This window comes from Capra hircus, chromosome 18, assembly GCF_001704415.2.
Source record: "Capra hircus breed San Clemente chromosome 18, ASM170441v1, whole genome shotgun sequence".
Classification (NCBI taxonomy): Eukaryota; Metazoa; Chordata; class Mammalia; order Artiodactyla; family Bovidae; genus Capra; species Capra hircus.
Window position 1 is genome coordinate 36,338,244 of NC_030825.1, and position 14,646 is coordinate 36,352,889.

At 48.7% G+C, this 14,646-nt stretch overlaps 3 protein-coding genes across 3 annotated transcripts in view; 1 reads left to right on the top strand and 2 right to left on the bottom strand.

Moving 5' to 3' along the window:
• The window catches only part of ATP6V0D1 (ATPase H+ transporting V0 subunit d1), a 38,101-nt gene extending 25,921 nt beyond the window's left edge, over positions 1–12,180 (bottom strand). Inside the window, exon 1 of the mRNA XM_005692458.3 lies at positions 11,851–12,180. Coding sequence (XP_005692515.2) covers positions 11,851–11,980 — 130 coding nt within the window. The 5' untranslated portion in view covers positions 11,981–12,180. The remainder of the gene's footprint in view (positions 1–11,850) is intronic.
• FAM65A (family with sequence similarity 65 member A) overlaps positions 12,268–14,646 on the top strand; it is a 48,560-nt gene continuing 46,181 nt past the window's right edge. The window contains exon 1 of the mRNA XM_018062155.1: positions 12,268–12,653. The gene's annotated coding sequence lies outside the window, so the exon portion shown is untranslated. The remainder of the gene's footprint in view (positions 12,654–14,646) is intronic.
• AGRP (agouti related neuropeptide) lies at positions 12,653–14,066 on the bottom strand. The gene is made up of 3 exons (XM_018062163.1): positions 13,471–14,066; positions 13,223–13,314; positions 12,653–13,034 (listed from the first exon to the last, which is right to left on the bottom strand). The coding sequence occupies exons 1-3, from the start codon at positions 13,598–13,600 to the stop codon at positions 12,852–12,854; spliced, it is 405 nt and encodes a 134-aa protein (XP_017917652.1). The 5' UTR covers positions 13,601–14,066; the 3' UTR covers positions 12,653–12,851.

Consider the following 14,646-nt stretch of genomic DNA (forward strand, 5'->3'; position numbering starts at 1 on the left):
CCAACCACACAAATACCTACTGAGCACTCACGCTGGCTAGGCACTGTGCTGTCGAGAACTAACAACATGCAAGTGATTCGTTTCATTTTACAGATGAGCAAACCAGCTTCAAGGCATTAAATCACAATGGACAGGGTCACATGGTTGGCCAGAAAGGGAGCCACAGTCTCCTGCTGCCTGGCCTCACTCACAACTTAAGAAAGGTCCTGGTGACCCAGAGAGGGCCTAGGGTCCTAACCCTGAGCAGGCACAGGTGATTTACAAGAGAGACCATTACATCATGTGCTCACACCTGTTCATTCTTGATGTCAACCCTCCTAACAAGCTGGAGCGTGTCTGAAAGCTGAGCCCAAAGCACAAGAACAGCTACAAGTAGGAAAAGATGTCTAGTGTGCTATAGTCTACACCGCTGACCACATGGGGCCAGGGGCAAACCACTGGAGGCAGACCTGGGCCCTCAGAGACTGTGGCTTGGTCCCATTTCATTTAACGTCTAATGGCCGTAATTCGAGAGAAGCTCTGCTATGTTCAGTGTAGGCTGCTACGAAAGCAAGAAAGCAAGACTAATACATTCCAGAAGGGGGTTATGCAAGATGTTTAAAATCTGGATCTTTCCTTCTCTGCCATCCAGAAACCTTGGTCACCCTGGAAGTCTCATCTTCAAGAGTCCTGAATGGCTGACATTTGCCTGTGCTGAGGTCACTTCAAAAGGCCCTGAGGTTCAGACACTGGCTCCACCTCAGAAACCAGGCCCAAGAAATCAGTGAGAAAACTGAGGGACAAGAGTGTTATCACCCACCAGAGCAAGTTCTAACATGAACTCCCAGGGCAGGGCTTCTGAAACAAAGGTTATCAGTTCCTGTGTGGACTGTCCTGACCATAAACAGCTTCCCAGATAAAATCAAGCTACAGTATACACCCGTGCAAGGTGTAATCAGTGAAGAGAAAACAAGAAGTGTATGGGGGATTGGGGGAAGGCGACAAGGGGAAAAGAGGAAAATGGACAGGTGAGAGGTGAGCTGAATATGGACAGGGCTCTGAGGCTCTGTTCTGAGTGACATGAGGCTCTGGGCCTCATGCATCCCTTGAACTCTGAGTCTTCTTGTGTAAAGAGAAAGGAAGGGGCTTGATGGGGGCTCCCTAAGAGTCAGACCAGCCCTACAACGCCATAAACAAAAATCTGGAAGAATGCCCTAGTGTCACCAGCAGGAGACTCGGCTTGGATGGCTAATGGGTTAAGTGCCTTCTCTTTGTTCACCTATATGTTCGAATTTCTCTTATTTTAGATATCTTCAGTGGATATTTTAAACGATAAAACGTTTGTTCACTACAACACATCTGAATGATAGAAGAGTACTTAAAATTAAAGACTGACGTATTTCCCCTCCCAGTCCCTCCAACCCTTCCTCTACAGAGGCTGCCACTCCAGGTTGGTTGTCTACGCTTCCAAACACATTTTCATGTGCACACTACCTGGCATTCTACTAAAATGGGACTATGTTACACACAACACTTTGCAGCTTCTCACTTAACAAGATATTTCTAAATCAATCTTCATGGAACATCACACTTTTGAGCACCTGAATAGTATTCCACTGTGAGCACAGACCATGGTTTATTTAACCATTCCCCTGTCAACAGCAATCCCTCTGGTTCTGACAGGTTGCTGTTAGTTACCTACAAGGCTGGTGTGGATACCTCTGTGCATGCCATCCTGTGCTCACCTATGGGATGTGACCCTGTAGGTGGGTGTGCAGGGTCACACAGTACCTGCATGTGCAGTATTTAAACAAGGCAGTAAAAGCTTGTTCCTCAAGGATCTATATCAAGTTACCCTTCCACCAACTCCCCTTTTGGAATTTTTTTTTTTTAATTATGTTTAGGACTTCCCCGGCAGTCCAATGGTTAAGAACCCATGCTGGTATGATCATCACTGGTATAATCTCTGGTTGGCAGGAGAAACTGAGATCCCACATGCCACGAGGCACAGCCAAAAATAAATAAGTAAAAATTATGTTTAGTTAAAAAGAAGATCAAAAAAGAAAAACAGATGGGACTTCTGTGGCAGTCCAGTGGTTGAGACTCTCGGCTTCCACCGTTGGAGGCACGGGTTCAATCCCTGGTCAGGGAACTAGGATCCCACTAGTCGTGTAGCAAGGCCAAAATTAATTAATTAACTTTTTTTTAAAGACACCTACATTAAAAAATAAAAAAAAGTAAGAAAAGAAACCACCCTGCCCAGTCATGCAGGAAGGATGCACAGCAGGGGTGTGAAGGGGAACCCCTGGCTGTGGCTCTCTGCTCTGTTGACCAAATTAGGTTCCATGCCAGGTATGCTCCTCAGGGCAAGCTTGTGTCCCCTTGGCCCGCTGTGAAGGCTGCTCTCCAGCCTCCTGGCAGGACTTACGGGCAGGACAAGGCTTCTAAAGGAGTTTGCCCTGGTGGCAGGCCAACAGATGGCGTAGGCTGAGCTGCCACCAGCCAACATGCTGATGACTTCCAGACTGGAATCTTCAGTGCTGCTTCCCTGGAGCTCCAGATCCACACAGCCACCTCCCTCAGACACACAGACAGTGCTTCTGAGACAGAGCACCTCCTCCACCACCTGTCCATGCTCCAGACCTTCTCCTCTCCTGGTTGGCCCCGTCTCAGAAGCAGTTCTAGCACCCACCCAGACATCTGAGGTCAAAATCCTGATCTCTAACCCCTCTCACCTCTATACCTAAAGCAAACTAGCCCAATCTTGCCAGTCTCCTGCCCTAAGCTGGTCTCTGACCCAGTTCTTCTTCTGCCCACATGCCACTCCTGCCCCAGTTCAGCCTTATTCTCTCATCTGGAGAGCTAGAATAGCGTATCCTCTAACCTGGCTCCTCCTAAACCAAACCTCCAGAGCCCTGTATCCTGTTTCTAATCACATCACACTACCAACCCTCACCCCCTTCACAGTCCTTCCCTCCTCCATGTACTGAGGGATCAAGTCCAAGCTGGCTCATGGCAGCAAGACCTCCCTCCTGGCCACCCCTGGCCTCTGTCTCTGCTCTGGGGCCTCATCCTCTTGCAGCAGCAATCAGCTGGAGAGGAACAGTCTAGTCGCCACCACGGATCCGTGCCAGCTCCTAAGTCACTGGGCACGGGGGGAAGGGGTCTCTTCACACAGCAATGCCACTGGCCAGGGCAGCTGGGACAACACAGGCCACTAGACACTGAGGGGAAAACTTCAGGTGCATGTGGGGGGCCCTCACAACTCAGGAGACTCGATGTAGCTGTGGCTTTGGTCCATGTGCTAACCCTCTCCATGTGTACACCCCTCCCCTGAGGGCCCCCCTCCCAGAGCTGCTCCCTCGTGCTTGTGGTCATCGGGTTGCCAGAACTGTGTCCTCTCTCCCTCTGGATCACATCTTGCTGAGGAGTTCTGGGCTGAGCTAAGTTTGTCTTGCTGTCTAAGCCATGGTCACCCAATTTCATCAAACCAATATATTCTCTTCTGACAAACAAAATGGAACATACAAAATGTTTCCAGGCAAGAAAATAAACAGAAACTCTTGAGCAAGACACTTCCCACACACTGACCCTGACCTAAGTGAAGGATCTCCCTCTTGCTCTCTCTATTACAACTTTCATCCCTCCTAAGCCACATATCTTCCCAAGGCACCCAAGGCCTTCGATGAACCAGCCCGAGGCAACTATCCACCCTCAGCCCTGCATACCCCTGACACGTGCTCTATTCTCTTGCTGGTTCCCAATTTCTCCTGATCTTCTATGTGGTTTGATGTTTCCAAAACTGCAAATGCCTTCTTCCCACCACCCCGACTTGGCTACTTTTTTGTGTGACAGTTTTACTGAGATATAGTTCACATGCCATACAATTTTCCCATTTAAAATGTACAATTCAATGGCTTTTAGTATATTCAGAGTTGTACAACCATCACAATTAATTTTACAACATTTTCATTGCCCCAAAAACAAGCCCTGTAAGTTGTTGCTCCTCACATGCTCCCACTGTCCCAAGGTATGCCTCATGCCTACTGGACATTCGGCACTGTCTTTTTTAAAAGTCTCTACTGAATTTTTTATAATATTGCTTCTTTTGTTTATGTTCTGTTGTTTTGGGCCATAAGCCATGTGGGATCTTAAGCTTCCTGACCAGGGATCAAACCCGCACCCCGTGCATTGGAAGGTGAAGTCTTAACAACTGGACTGCCAGGGAAGCCCTCAATTCTGTTTTGATCTCGGCCAGTCTGTCCATTAGGTGCACGTGCCCCCCAGGCAAGGCCTGTGTGATAGGTTTTCATTGCCCACTCGGGGCCCAGCATGGCACCTGCCTCCCAGGAGTGACGAGAAGGAATGATCATAGTGGGAGCAGCTGGCTTCCCTGATTGCTCACTTGGCACCAGGCCCTGTACTTACACACCGTTAACATCTCAGAGCGATTCTATTAATGCTCTCATTGTGCAGCTGAGGATAAACCACTTGCCCAGGGTCACAAAGCCAGTAAGAGGCTGAGCTGAGAGTCCTCAGTGAGCCGAGCTCATCTGTGAGCTCCGCTCTGTCCATCTACTGTCTCTGTCCATCCACTCTGTGCCTGGCCATCAGTTTCCAGCCCTGATCTTCTCTGTTCTCATCAAGGTCACCACGACCTCCGAACAGCAAACCAAATGGAGAGCTGTCTGACTTTATTTCAATATCCAGGACACCTCTGTCAGTCACCACCCCTTTCTTTCTCTCCTACCCACCTCTCAGGGGATGCCTTTGGCCTTTCTGGCAGGACCATCTTTTGCCCCATTCTTGCTTAATGGAAGCTCTTCCTGAGGGAGGGTCTCACCATCTAGGGTGTCTACTCTTCTGACTCAATTCTCTCCTGAGGTCAGTGGCCACACTTCTACCTTGATTCCCCAAGCTCACACCTGAGCCGCAAAAATAGCCTCCACCTCTTCACTCAAATGGCTCACAGATCCCTCAATCCCATCTTCTTGCTCTTTCTCCAAACTGTTCCTTCCACATTCTTCTGTCATTTCACCGGCCACCTACATAGGTGCCTAAGCCAGGGTGGAGACCTCAGTCTTGACTCTTCATTCTTCCTCAGCCTCCTTATCCAACCCTCATATCCTATTAATTCCTCTCCCTATAAATTCCCCCACAATGCTCCCTGCCAATGCCTGAAGACATCTTCTTTGCCCCAGGTTACTTCTAAGACCCTGCAGACTGTTCTTCCCACCTCCAGTGTGGCCCCAACCCCTTGGAAACACACTTTTCAGACTGCAGGTACATTCTAGAGTACAAAGCAAGTAGTCTTACCGTCCCATCTCCTGCGTTCAGGACAAAGCCCTTCCTGTGGTTTTTGCAGTTCTTCAAAGTTAATCTCTTGGGACTTCCCTGGTGGCCAGCAGCCGAGACTCCATGCTTCCACTGCCGGGGGTGTGGGTTCAGCCCCCTGTCAGGAAACTAAGATCCTGCATGCCACAAGGTACGGCCAAAAATTTTTAAAAAGCAGCAACAACAAAGATAATCTATTTCCAGCCACATTCCTGGCCACATCACAGTTAGTGCTGAAACCTAACTGTGCCACTAATAACTCATTAGTGCCACTCCTGGAGACACCATCTATATTTGCATCTGCAGTTTGATGTGGCCAAGACCAGCCTGGAGTCTCACTTTCCTCTTCCTATAGAAGACTGCCTCTTGTGAAATAATGTTGAAATGCAGAAGAAAATGCTGTAATGAACAGAAGGCAAGTGACTCATGACAGAGAGGGATAAAGTGCTCTGGAAGACAACCAGCAAATCAAGCATGTGAGCTCTTCAACCATGATCCCTGAACATCTAATTCACTGGCCGAGGAAAACCATCCTTGGGACCACCGAGCTCACATGGAGGCAGAGAAAATCATAGAGCTCCTCCTCCTGAATGTTAATATATTTCTTTACAACAGGAAGGAGATGCGCTGAATGGTCCAAGTGTCAGGGAGAGACCCCTTCCAAATTAGGAACTCACATCTGGTACCCATCAGCTGAGTTACAGCTGCATAATCCAGCAAGTCACATGCTTTTTCAGTATTTTCCAAGTTTCTGAGTAAGAGGAGAGCTAATTCATTGCAAAATCCTGGAAATAATGACCAACTCAGCAACAATGAGAAACCCCTGGACTCAGATTATGGTCCCTAAATATCTTTTTTTCCTATAAAAAGAACCAAATTGCCTAAGAGAAATGATGACTCTAGGTCTGGATCAAAAAATGTACAAGATAACATTAGAATATACTGTTATCTCAGCAGTAAAGAAGATTACAGGGTTATGTCAAAAAACTTATACTTTAATAGGCAGCATATTATATCAGCTCCCATTGGCCAAAGGACAATTTGAGCATTGATAAAGTTAAAAGATTGAATGAAGCATAACAAATATATTAAAAGCCTAAGTGTGTTATGATACTAAACAAACAAAAAGAAGAGTAAACAAACCTCATTAGTCATCTTTGGAAGATGTTGGAAAACCAACTCATTATTTTGGAAGCTAGTAAATAAGGGAAAGAATCAAGTATTTATCTTGCCTCTCCTATACAGATGGTATGTCAAGGTAATCAAGTACTGGATTTAAAGTACTAGAGGGGTCAAAGTACTAGAACTTTCTAGTTTCAGAAGGAATTCTGCTAGCAATTCCAGAAGGAAAGATAAAATTAAAATATCACCATTTTGCAACCCCTAATGAAATCACGGTTCTAGGCAATAAACATCAATGATTCCTTTGTCATAAAAAGAGAAACAACTAAACAGAAACAACTCTCAACAGAAACACAAACATTACCTATTAAATATTGCTTTTAACAAATAACCAGATTCTAATTAAGTTTCTTGATCTAACTACCAGTTAACAAGGGACACGTTAAACTATACAGCAGAGAGAAAACCAGCAAAACTGAGATGAAGGAAAATCTATAGGGTGGTCGGAGGGGGGTTCAGGATTGGGAACAGACATACACCCATGGCTGATTCATGTCAATGTATGGCAAAAACCACTATAATATTGTAAAGTAACTAGCCTCCAATTAAATTAATTTTAAAAAAGGAAAATCTATAAATTAAATGACCCAGCTTCTTAAACAAATAAAAGGAAAAGTGAAAGAGAAAACCTATATACTAAAAGATTGTGACAGCATCAATTGCTTGATTGATGGATCATAACTGGACTCCAAGTGAAACAAATTGTATTAAAAAATCATTTGAGACAATCAGACAAATTTAAACCCTAAGTGAATATTTGATGACACCCAAAATTAATGTTTCTTTTAAAGGAGGAATAATAGGGTTGTGGTTATGTTAACAAAAAAAGTCATGATCTTTTTTCAGAAACACCAAAATATTTACAGCTGAAATGATACACTGTCTGGGACTGACTTCAAAATAATTGGAGTGGGGTGATAAATGCAGCTATTATCAACACAAGATTGATAAAGGTAACAAGAACTGAACAAGTTGTAATTAGCTGTCTATTACTCACAGGTTCATTATACTATTCCCTCCAAGTTATGTCTGTTTAATGATTTCCATAATAAATCAAAGTGAATAATAAGCAGTTTTTAAAAGGAAAGGGGAGATTTTGGGGGGCACAGCCAGAGCCTCACTCATACTTATATTCCCAGCAGCCAGTCAAATTAATAGCAATGCTTTTAGGCTGAACCAAGGTCAAAGCTGAGGGTTCAAGCTCAGAACTGTTACTACCTGGAACACCTACTTGGCTCTTTTATTTGGCCCAGAAGCTTGCTCAGAGTAAGCCTTTAGGAAGTGTGTTTTTGAATGAACAAATGAAGACTTGAACACAGAAATAGTACTACACATATTCCTCATGATCGGAAATATGTTCACTTAGTCACATACAACCACCTCGAATTTAGCTAGCCTCTGCAGAAGGTGGTGCCCCAAGCCACCACTCTCTCTGCCTCCATGTCCAGTGCTGAGGGGCCAGGGGCTTCCCCACCTGGGCTCACCTCAATTAAAAAAATTTTTTTAATTTTATTCATTGGCTGCAACAGGTATTAGTTGCGGCATAAAGGCTTCCATAGTTGTGTTGCAGGGGCTTAGCTGCTCCAAGGCACGCGGGATCTTAGTTCCCTGATCAGGGATTGAACCCATGTCCCCTGCACTGTAAGGCAGATTCTTAACCACTGGACTACCAGGAAAGTCCCTCACCCCAATTATTTTAAATGAAGGGTCTGAATTCCCAGATTTGTGCTCTCATACCCCAAACCCCACCAGCCAGGACTCCTTTTGGTCCCGCTGAAGGCCCAACTATTTCTCCCCAACATGCTGGTCTCTCTGCCTGAAATGCTCCCGCCCAGCGCACCCCACCTCACACCCACCCCAGCTCTTGCTCAGCTGGCTCCTCATGGTTCACACTTCAGCTGGAAAATCCTTTTCTCAGCAGGGCCTTAATCAGCCCTCTTTAAAAAGAGTTCACCTCTGATTCTCTATCACTTCTCCACCGTCCTTTTCACACGCATCACCCTTAATATTCCTTTGCTTTACCATAACAGTAATAGCAGTTAACACACTGACCGAGTACTTACCATGTGCCAAGTTCATGCCAAGTGATTATCTTTTTTTTTTCCCCTAAACAGTTCTCTTTATTAATTTGGCCGCACTGTGAGGCATGTGGGATCTTAACTCCCCATCAGGGATCAAATCCATGCCCCCTGCATTGGAATGCAGAGTCTTAACCACTGGGCTGCCAGAGAAGTCCCTAAAAGAATTATTTTGTTTAGCCTTCACAATCGCTCCATCAGTAAATATATGTATATATAATTTTATTTATTATTATTACCCTTTTGCAAATGATGAAGCTCAAGACAGAGCAGTTACACGGCCACAGAGCCATGAAATAGTAAGCCCACGTTTGTAACCACTATGCTACACTGATTGCTTAATGTCTTTTCCTGGCCCCTTATAGTCTCCACTCTCAGACTTTAAGGGAACAGAGAACATTATTCAACAAAGTATCTTAAACCCTACTACGGTGCCTGGCATAAAACAGGTGCTCCCTAAGTATACGTGGAATGGATGAAAGCATTCAAAGTAATACTGTGTTAAAAGGGGGAAAAAAAGTAACACTATGTGGTTTCTCTATCTTTGATCCACCTCCTCTTCCCCACAAGTCCCTAGGCTTCCAGGAGGTATTGAGCACATGCAGACATACTTAGAGCTGGAAACAGCTTTTGGACCACCCAGCTCTGTCCCCTCGGTTCACCAAGAGGTAGGACTTTCTCCTACCTCTGAGAAGAGACAAGCAAGGTGCACAATGGAGGATGCATAGACTTCAGAGGTCCTGAGAGACTGAGTTTTAGCAAAAGAGGCTAGTAGCAGATGCTCTGACGAAGTGGAATGCAGGAAGGAGGGCGAGGGTGTGTGGAGGATCAAGAAGTACTGGCCCTACCTTGCAGAACAAACACCCACTCACCACCCAATGCCCAAGCCTTCTGGAAACTGTCCCATTTCTAAACATATTCTTTGGAAGCCTCATCTTCCCAAGATACACCTACAGATCTCACCAGGGACCACAGGCTTCCTTGGTTTCTCCTTCCCACCTTCCTCCCCACTCTTCCCCTTTTCCCTGGAGATAAGGAGGCAAAAGCATCCAGCAACAAAGGGCTGGAGGCCAGGCCTCTAATGTGACCTTCAGAAGGCCTTCTTGTAGGGGACAAGAGGAGTTTCTGGGCACTTCTTCCTGCCTCTGGTTATCTCCAGACCCTGAAATTCCTGAGCATATCCAGCAGAGTCCCAAGAATCTCAAACTCTATGTTAAGTGATTTCTAGGAAAGCAGCACAGATACAAGAGCTGCAACTGGATGGAGGGGGCCAAATTCTAGCCTAGCATGGCCACAAAGGGGTTCTCAGATAGTATGGTACAAGGTCTGGGCCTTAAAGAGTAAGAATCACTGGGCTTCACCAGGATAAGAAAGAAACAGAGGAAGTGGCGTACGCAAATAATCCTGAAAGGAGCTAATATTTATCTATCTCAGTGCTTGGTGCTAAGTGTTTTACACATAATAACTTGTTGTTATCTAAGGATTTGGCGAGACATGCACTGTTAATGTGTCAGATGAAGGATCCAAGGCCTAGAGGTGTTGAATAACTTGGTTAAATTAAGTGTTTCAGTAACTGGTGGAGCTGGGATTCAGTCAGATTTGAAAATCCAAAGTCCACCACAAAATGTGCACCAAAAGTTGGGAGTGGCTTACAGGAGGGAAAGGAACATATGTGAAAGAGTGAGGGAATCGCTGAATGTCATACTGAAGGACTGGATGGTGATCCACAAGGGGGACCATGTGTGAGCAGTGCTGTACGAAGAATGGCCTAATGTGTTTATGGAGGATGATGAAAGATCTTCTGGGTATTCTGTTCCCCCAGAAACTCTACAGGGTTGGGGCAGGAGGGCAGCAGCAGGAGTGAGGAAAGCCTAAAAAAGAAATTTACCAAATGCCAGTTGGTAATCTATGCTGTCCACATTCAGATTTAAGCCAATAAAGATCTTCCTCCAGTCCCAGTCAGTCCACAAATTTCCCATTAAATACCACTGTGTGCCAAGCCCTGCCCTGTGCAGCCTCCCTGTTTCTCCTGTTTGCCACAGTGAGGACAATGAGGCTGCTGGCAAGTTCTTACAACCCAGCACAACCACTCTCATCAGGGAGGTGAAAGACATTTTTTGTACATTTACGTTAAAACCATAATGCCTACAATTGTATTTGAACTTCAGTAGGTTTTAAAATTTTAAAGGATTTATTTTCACATCACTGGCCTAGTTTGCAAGGTCCATAACAACTGTTTGTGTGTGTGTTTTTAAATTGGGCTCACTTTTAACCTCAGTAAGTTTATAATGAGAAAATTTTCTCCCGAAGGTGAACATCCGGCCATCTTCCCGCTCCAGCTACCAACCAGAAGGCTAGCAGTACCTCTGTTCAAGGCATATCACCTGGAGGTCAGGGATGGGAGCTCACAGCCCAGCCACTGTGCCCTTTACTACCACCTAGGGGGCAGGGGTGGGAAAGGAGAGGAACAAGAGAAGGCTGGACTCAGGGAAGTCGCTACCTCAGTAAATCTGATACTGTGCCTCAGGGAGTCAATCCCACTTCGGAGCTGTGCGTCCTGAGAAGAAAGGGAAACTCCACTTCTCACCACTCCTGTGCTAAGCAACCCTATCTGAACACGCATCCTCATGGTGGGAATTATTGCCAGATATACGTGTATGAACTTCCAGACTTTCAGGGCTCTCCCAAATACTGCCTTCAGGAGTGAAGTGCCTTCAAGATCCCCAGCCAGTGGATCGGCGACAGAAGGAAACTAGCTAAGCTGGCCCAGCAATTCTCCCGAAAGGCTCACTCCGCAGGAAAACACAATTATGCCAAAGGCCTTGGTGTACGTGTAGGGAGGGAAAGCGGGGGACTTTTCCGATTAGCTTCCCTAAGCGCTGCCAGGAGACAGCTCTCTCGCTACGTCAGCGTAAAGAGACTTGTAAGAGCACATCTAGCAGCAACTAACCACTCCCAAGAGGCCCTCTCTTTCAAACTACACGTCCGGCAAAACGGGGAAAGAAGTGGCCCCAGCAGAGGCGAACCACTGCGATTCTTAATTAGAGCTTCGTTTGCGTTTGGGCCTTCACGGAGCTGCAACTGGAGGTACATTCCCTTCCGGCGCACCCATCAGCTCCCGGATTCCCAGCAGGCCTTTCAGGCCCAGATCCGGCTCCCCGACCTCTCAGGCCCTTCGAGCACCCCCAGATTCCCCTCCCAGACCTCAGAACTTTCAGGCCCGGTTCGATCTCCTTGCCGGCCTTTCGAGGCCCAGCAGCCCGGCCCCGCGGCTCACCCTCGAGCGTCTCGCACTGCACCAGGTTGAGGTAGTCCGCCTGGCTGAGCACCCCAGCCTTCAGGCCGCGCACCAGTCCCTCCAAATAGCCATTGTCCACGTTGAAGTAAAGCTCCGGGAAGAAAGACATGGCTGCGGCGGGTCGGCTGGACCGTAGGGCCCGGACCGGCCGGCACGCAGCACAACTCTTAAGATCAGCTGACGCGGCGCCCGCAGCGGGCTGTCAAGCGCGTCAGGTGACGCGCAAGCGGCTCACGTGACCACGACGGGGCGGGGCTCCGCTTCCAGACGATTTCGGCGCAGAACGCTTGCGCAGGTGTAGGCTGGGGCCTGCCCTCTGGCGCCTGCGCGCTGAGGGGAGGCGGGGACGGCCCTCCTGCTCCCTGGAGGGAGAGGCTTGGAATGTTCCGGGCCAGCCGCTTGGTGGCGCCCGTGAAGCGGGGGATTCGATTGGGTCTTCGCTCTAGATTTCCTGAGTCTGGTACACCGTGGTGCTGTGGCCGCCCAAGAAGTAAAGATGGGAGTGGGCGGCCCCTCTTTTGCTTGGAAATATTCCAGACTGTTGAGCCTTCATTCCTCTGAGAGGGACTGAGGTCCGGTGAGGGCCAGGCTTCGCTAGGGGTCACGCGTCGAGTTAGCCGCAAGCAGGCCCTGGAGTCTGAGACTTGTTAGCATGCTGAGAAGTACAACCCCTCTGCCGCCCTGTGCCCCCCTTTCCCGCATTTATCATCAAAGATTCTCAAGAGCAGGAGCGCGGCCCTTCTGTTTCTCCCAGCGGTGCCTGGTGCTCTAAGAGCTCGCATGTAAGTGACTCGTGATGGGATAACGCAGGCCCTGGAGTAAGGGGGGGTGTGTATGGTGTCGTGGCTTAGAGGAACCTTCGCCCCTGCCGTGACCTCCCCCACCTCCGACGGCGGTCACGTTCGAAATAACGCCACAACCCTGGGATTGGTTCCATCCTTTTATTGGTGCCCCCCAGCCCCGACCCTGACGTCGACCAGCTAGGTGCGGCTGCAGGGGTTCGTGGTGGTACCCAGCTTGCGGCAGTAGCAGAAGGCGTTGAAGAAACGGCAATAGCACGTGGCGCACGGGTCGCAGCAGGGTACCTGGTGTCCCAGACAGGATTCGTGTAGCCTTACGCAGCGACGTGGGGAGCGTGGCTTGCGTCCTTCCGGATCTAGCACCTGCAGGGTTTGGGGAAGATGGGCCTCCAAAGGCAGGTTCAGGGACCTGCCCTGATAAGTTAGGAGATGAGTGGAGCATGGGGAGGGATGGTCTGCAGTGTTGCCCCAGGTGAGAGGGTCAAGTAGAGATAGAGGTTGACGCCCCCTATTTAGAGACTGTGGCCACAACCCTTGCCCTGAGCAGTTACCTCTGCTAAGGCTTTGGCCTCTGCCTCCTGCAGCAGTGCCTCTTCGGCCTGTTCCTCCGTTATCCGCTTCAGCGACGGCTGCAGGCTTAGGCCTGGGACAGGTAATGTGAGGGCAGAAACCCCCCATGCACAAGACACTGCCTCCCAGGCCTGGGATTGGGGAGGGGGAAAGAGGCTAATACAGGCAGAACAATTTGTGACCAGAGGGTATCCAGGCCCCACCTAGCCCCATCGCTGCCCACACTGACCTTGGAGCTCTAGGAATAAGGCTTCGTCAGGCCTTCCGACGCCCTCCAGGGGAGCGGGGCCCATTTGGGCCCCCTGCATGGTGGGCATTGCCAGCAGCAGGGCACAGCTCAGCAGTACTGCAGTCAGCATGGCCTGGCTCAGCGGGAAAACCCACCACTTAGTCCCTCTTCATCCCTGGAGCACCCTTTAGGTGCCCTATCCCAGACCTCTAGAGAGTAGGAGTCTCAGCCCAACCTGAGGACTTACCTCTGCTTGCTGGATCCTCGCTCCAGGAATTGCTGACCATTCCATGTCCCCTGTTTATATGGCAGGATCTAATGAAGGGCCCACACGTGACTGCTTCCTGCAGCAAGGGTATGAGGGGCCCTCCCCAGAGAGTGGGAGCACAATTTAGGCCTCTCTCACTGGAACCAGGGCTCTACAAGAGGGGTGCCCATCTCCAATTTGGAGTGAGGTTTCCGGGAGCCCATCAAAATTTGGGAACAAGATAGGGTGCCCAGGGCCCCCAAATTTCTGCAGGACAGGGACCTGGGGGGTGGGTAGGCTGGAGTTATTAGCAGTAACAAGGCAGGCAGCCCTGAACGATTAATTTAATTTGTGGCCCCGGAGATGGTCATTCAGACCCTATGCATGGCATGTTTCCTTTGCTTCCAGGAACTTGGGTCAAGGGCATTGAAAGGGGGGTGATGGGCCAGTGACCAAAGCTGGGTGGGGTTGGGGTGCAGACCCAGACCCTGGGTTTTGGAGAGGAGTAAGGAGGGGAAAAGACCACTTAGCCGAAAGCAGGCCCTCTACCTCCCTCTCTGGATCTATCTCTGCTCCCCCTTCTTCCTCCAGGCTGCTCCAGGATCCCACCCCTGCTCCTACCCCCACACCATTTTCTGCTTGCGGTTCCTGGAAACCAAGGTGACTGAACGGACTGTTCCTCCCCAGGTGGGCGAGCAGCTTCAAAGTAAAAAGCTTTCAGACCGCCTGCTTCATTAGTGCTAATGGCTGCTCCTTTCCGCCCTGTGTTGTCAGACTTTTGCCCACGCCTGGTCGCATCAGCATGAGGCGAGTGTGAGGCCTGCCCTTTCATAGAGATGGTGGGACACACAGGACTTCCTGCCTCAGGCTCCCCTCACCACCACCTCCCCAAAGGGCACTTTATCACACACTTGCCAGTTGGGGAAAGG

What these genes read in the sequence shown, in the direction of transcription:
- AGRP (XM_018062163.1), bottom strand. Translation starts at nt 13,600, where the DNA reads ATGCTGACTGCAGTACTGCTGAGCTGTGCCCTGCTGCTGGCAATGCCC. An exon ending in CTTATTCCTAGAGCTCCAAG is followed by an intron (nt 13,315 to 13,470) that starts GTCAGTGTGGGC and finishes TACCTGTCCCAG; the next exon opens with GCCTAAGCCTGCAGCCGTCG. An exon ending in AGGCCAAAGCCTTAGCAGAG is followed by an intron (nt 13,035 to 13,222) that starts GTAACTGCTCAG and finishes CAAACCCTGCAG; the next exon opens with GTGCTAGATCCGGAAGGACG.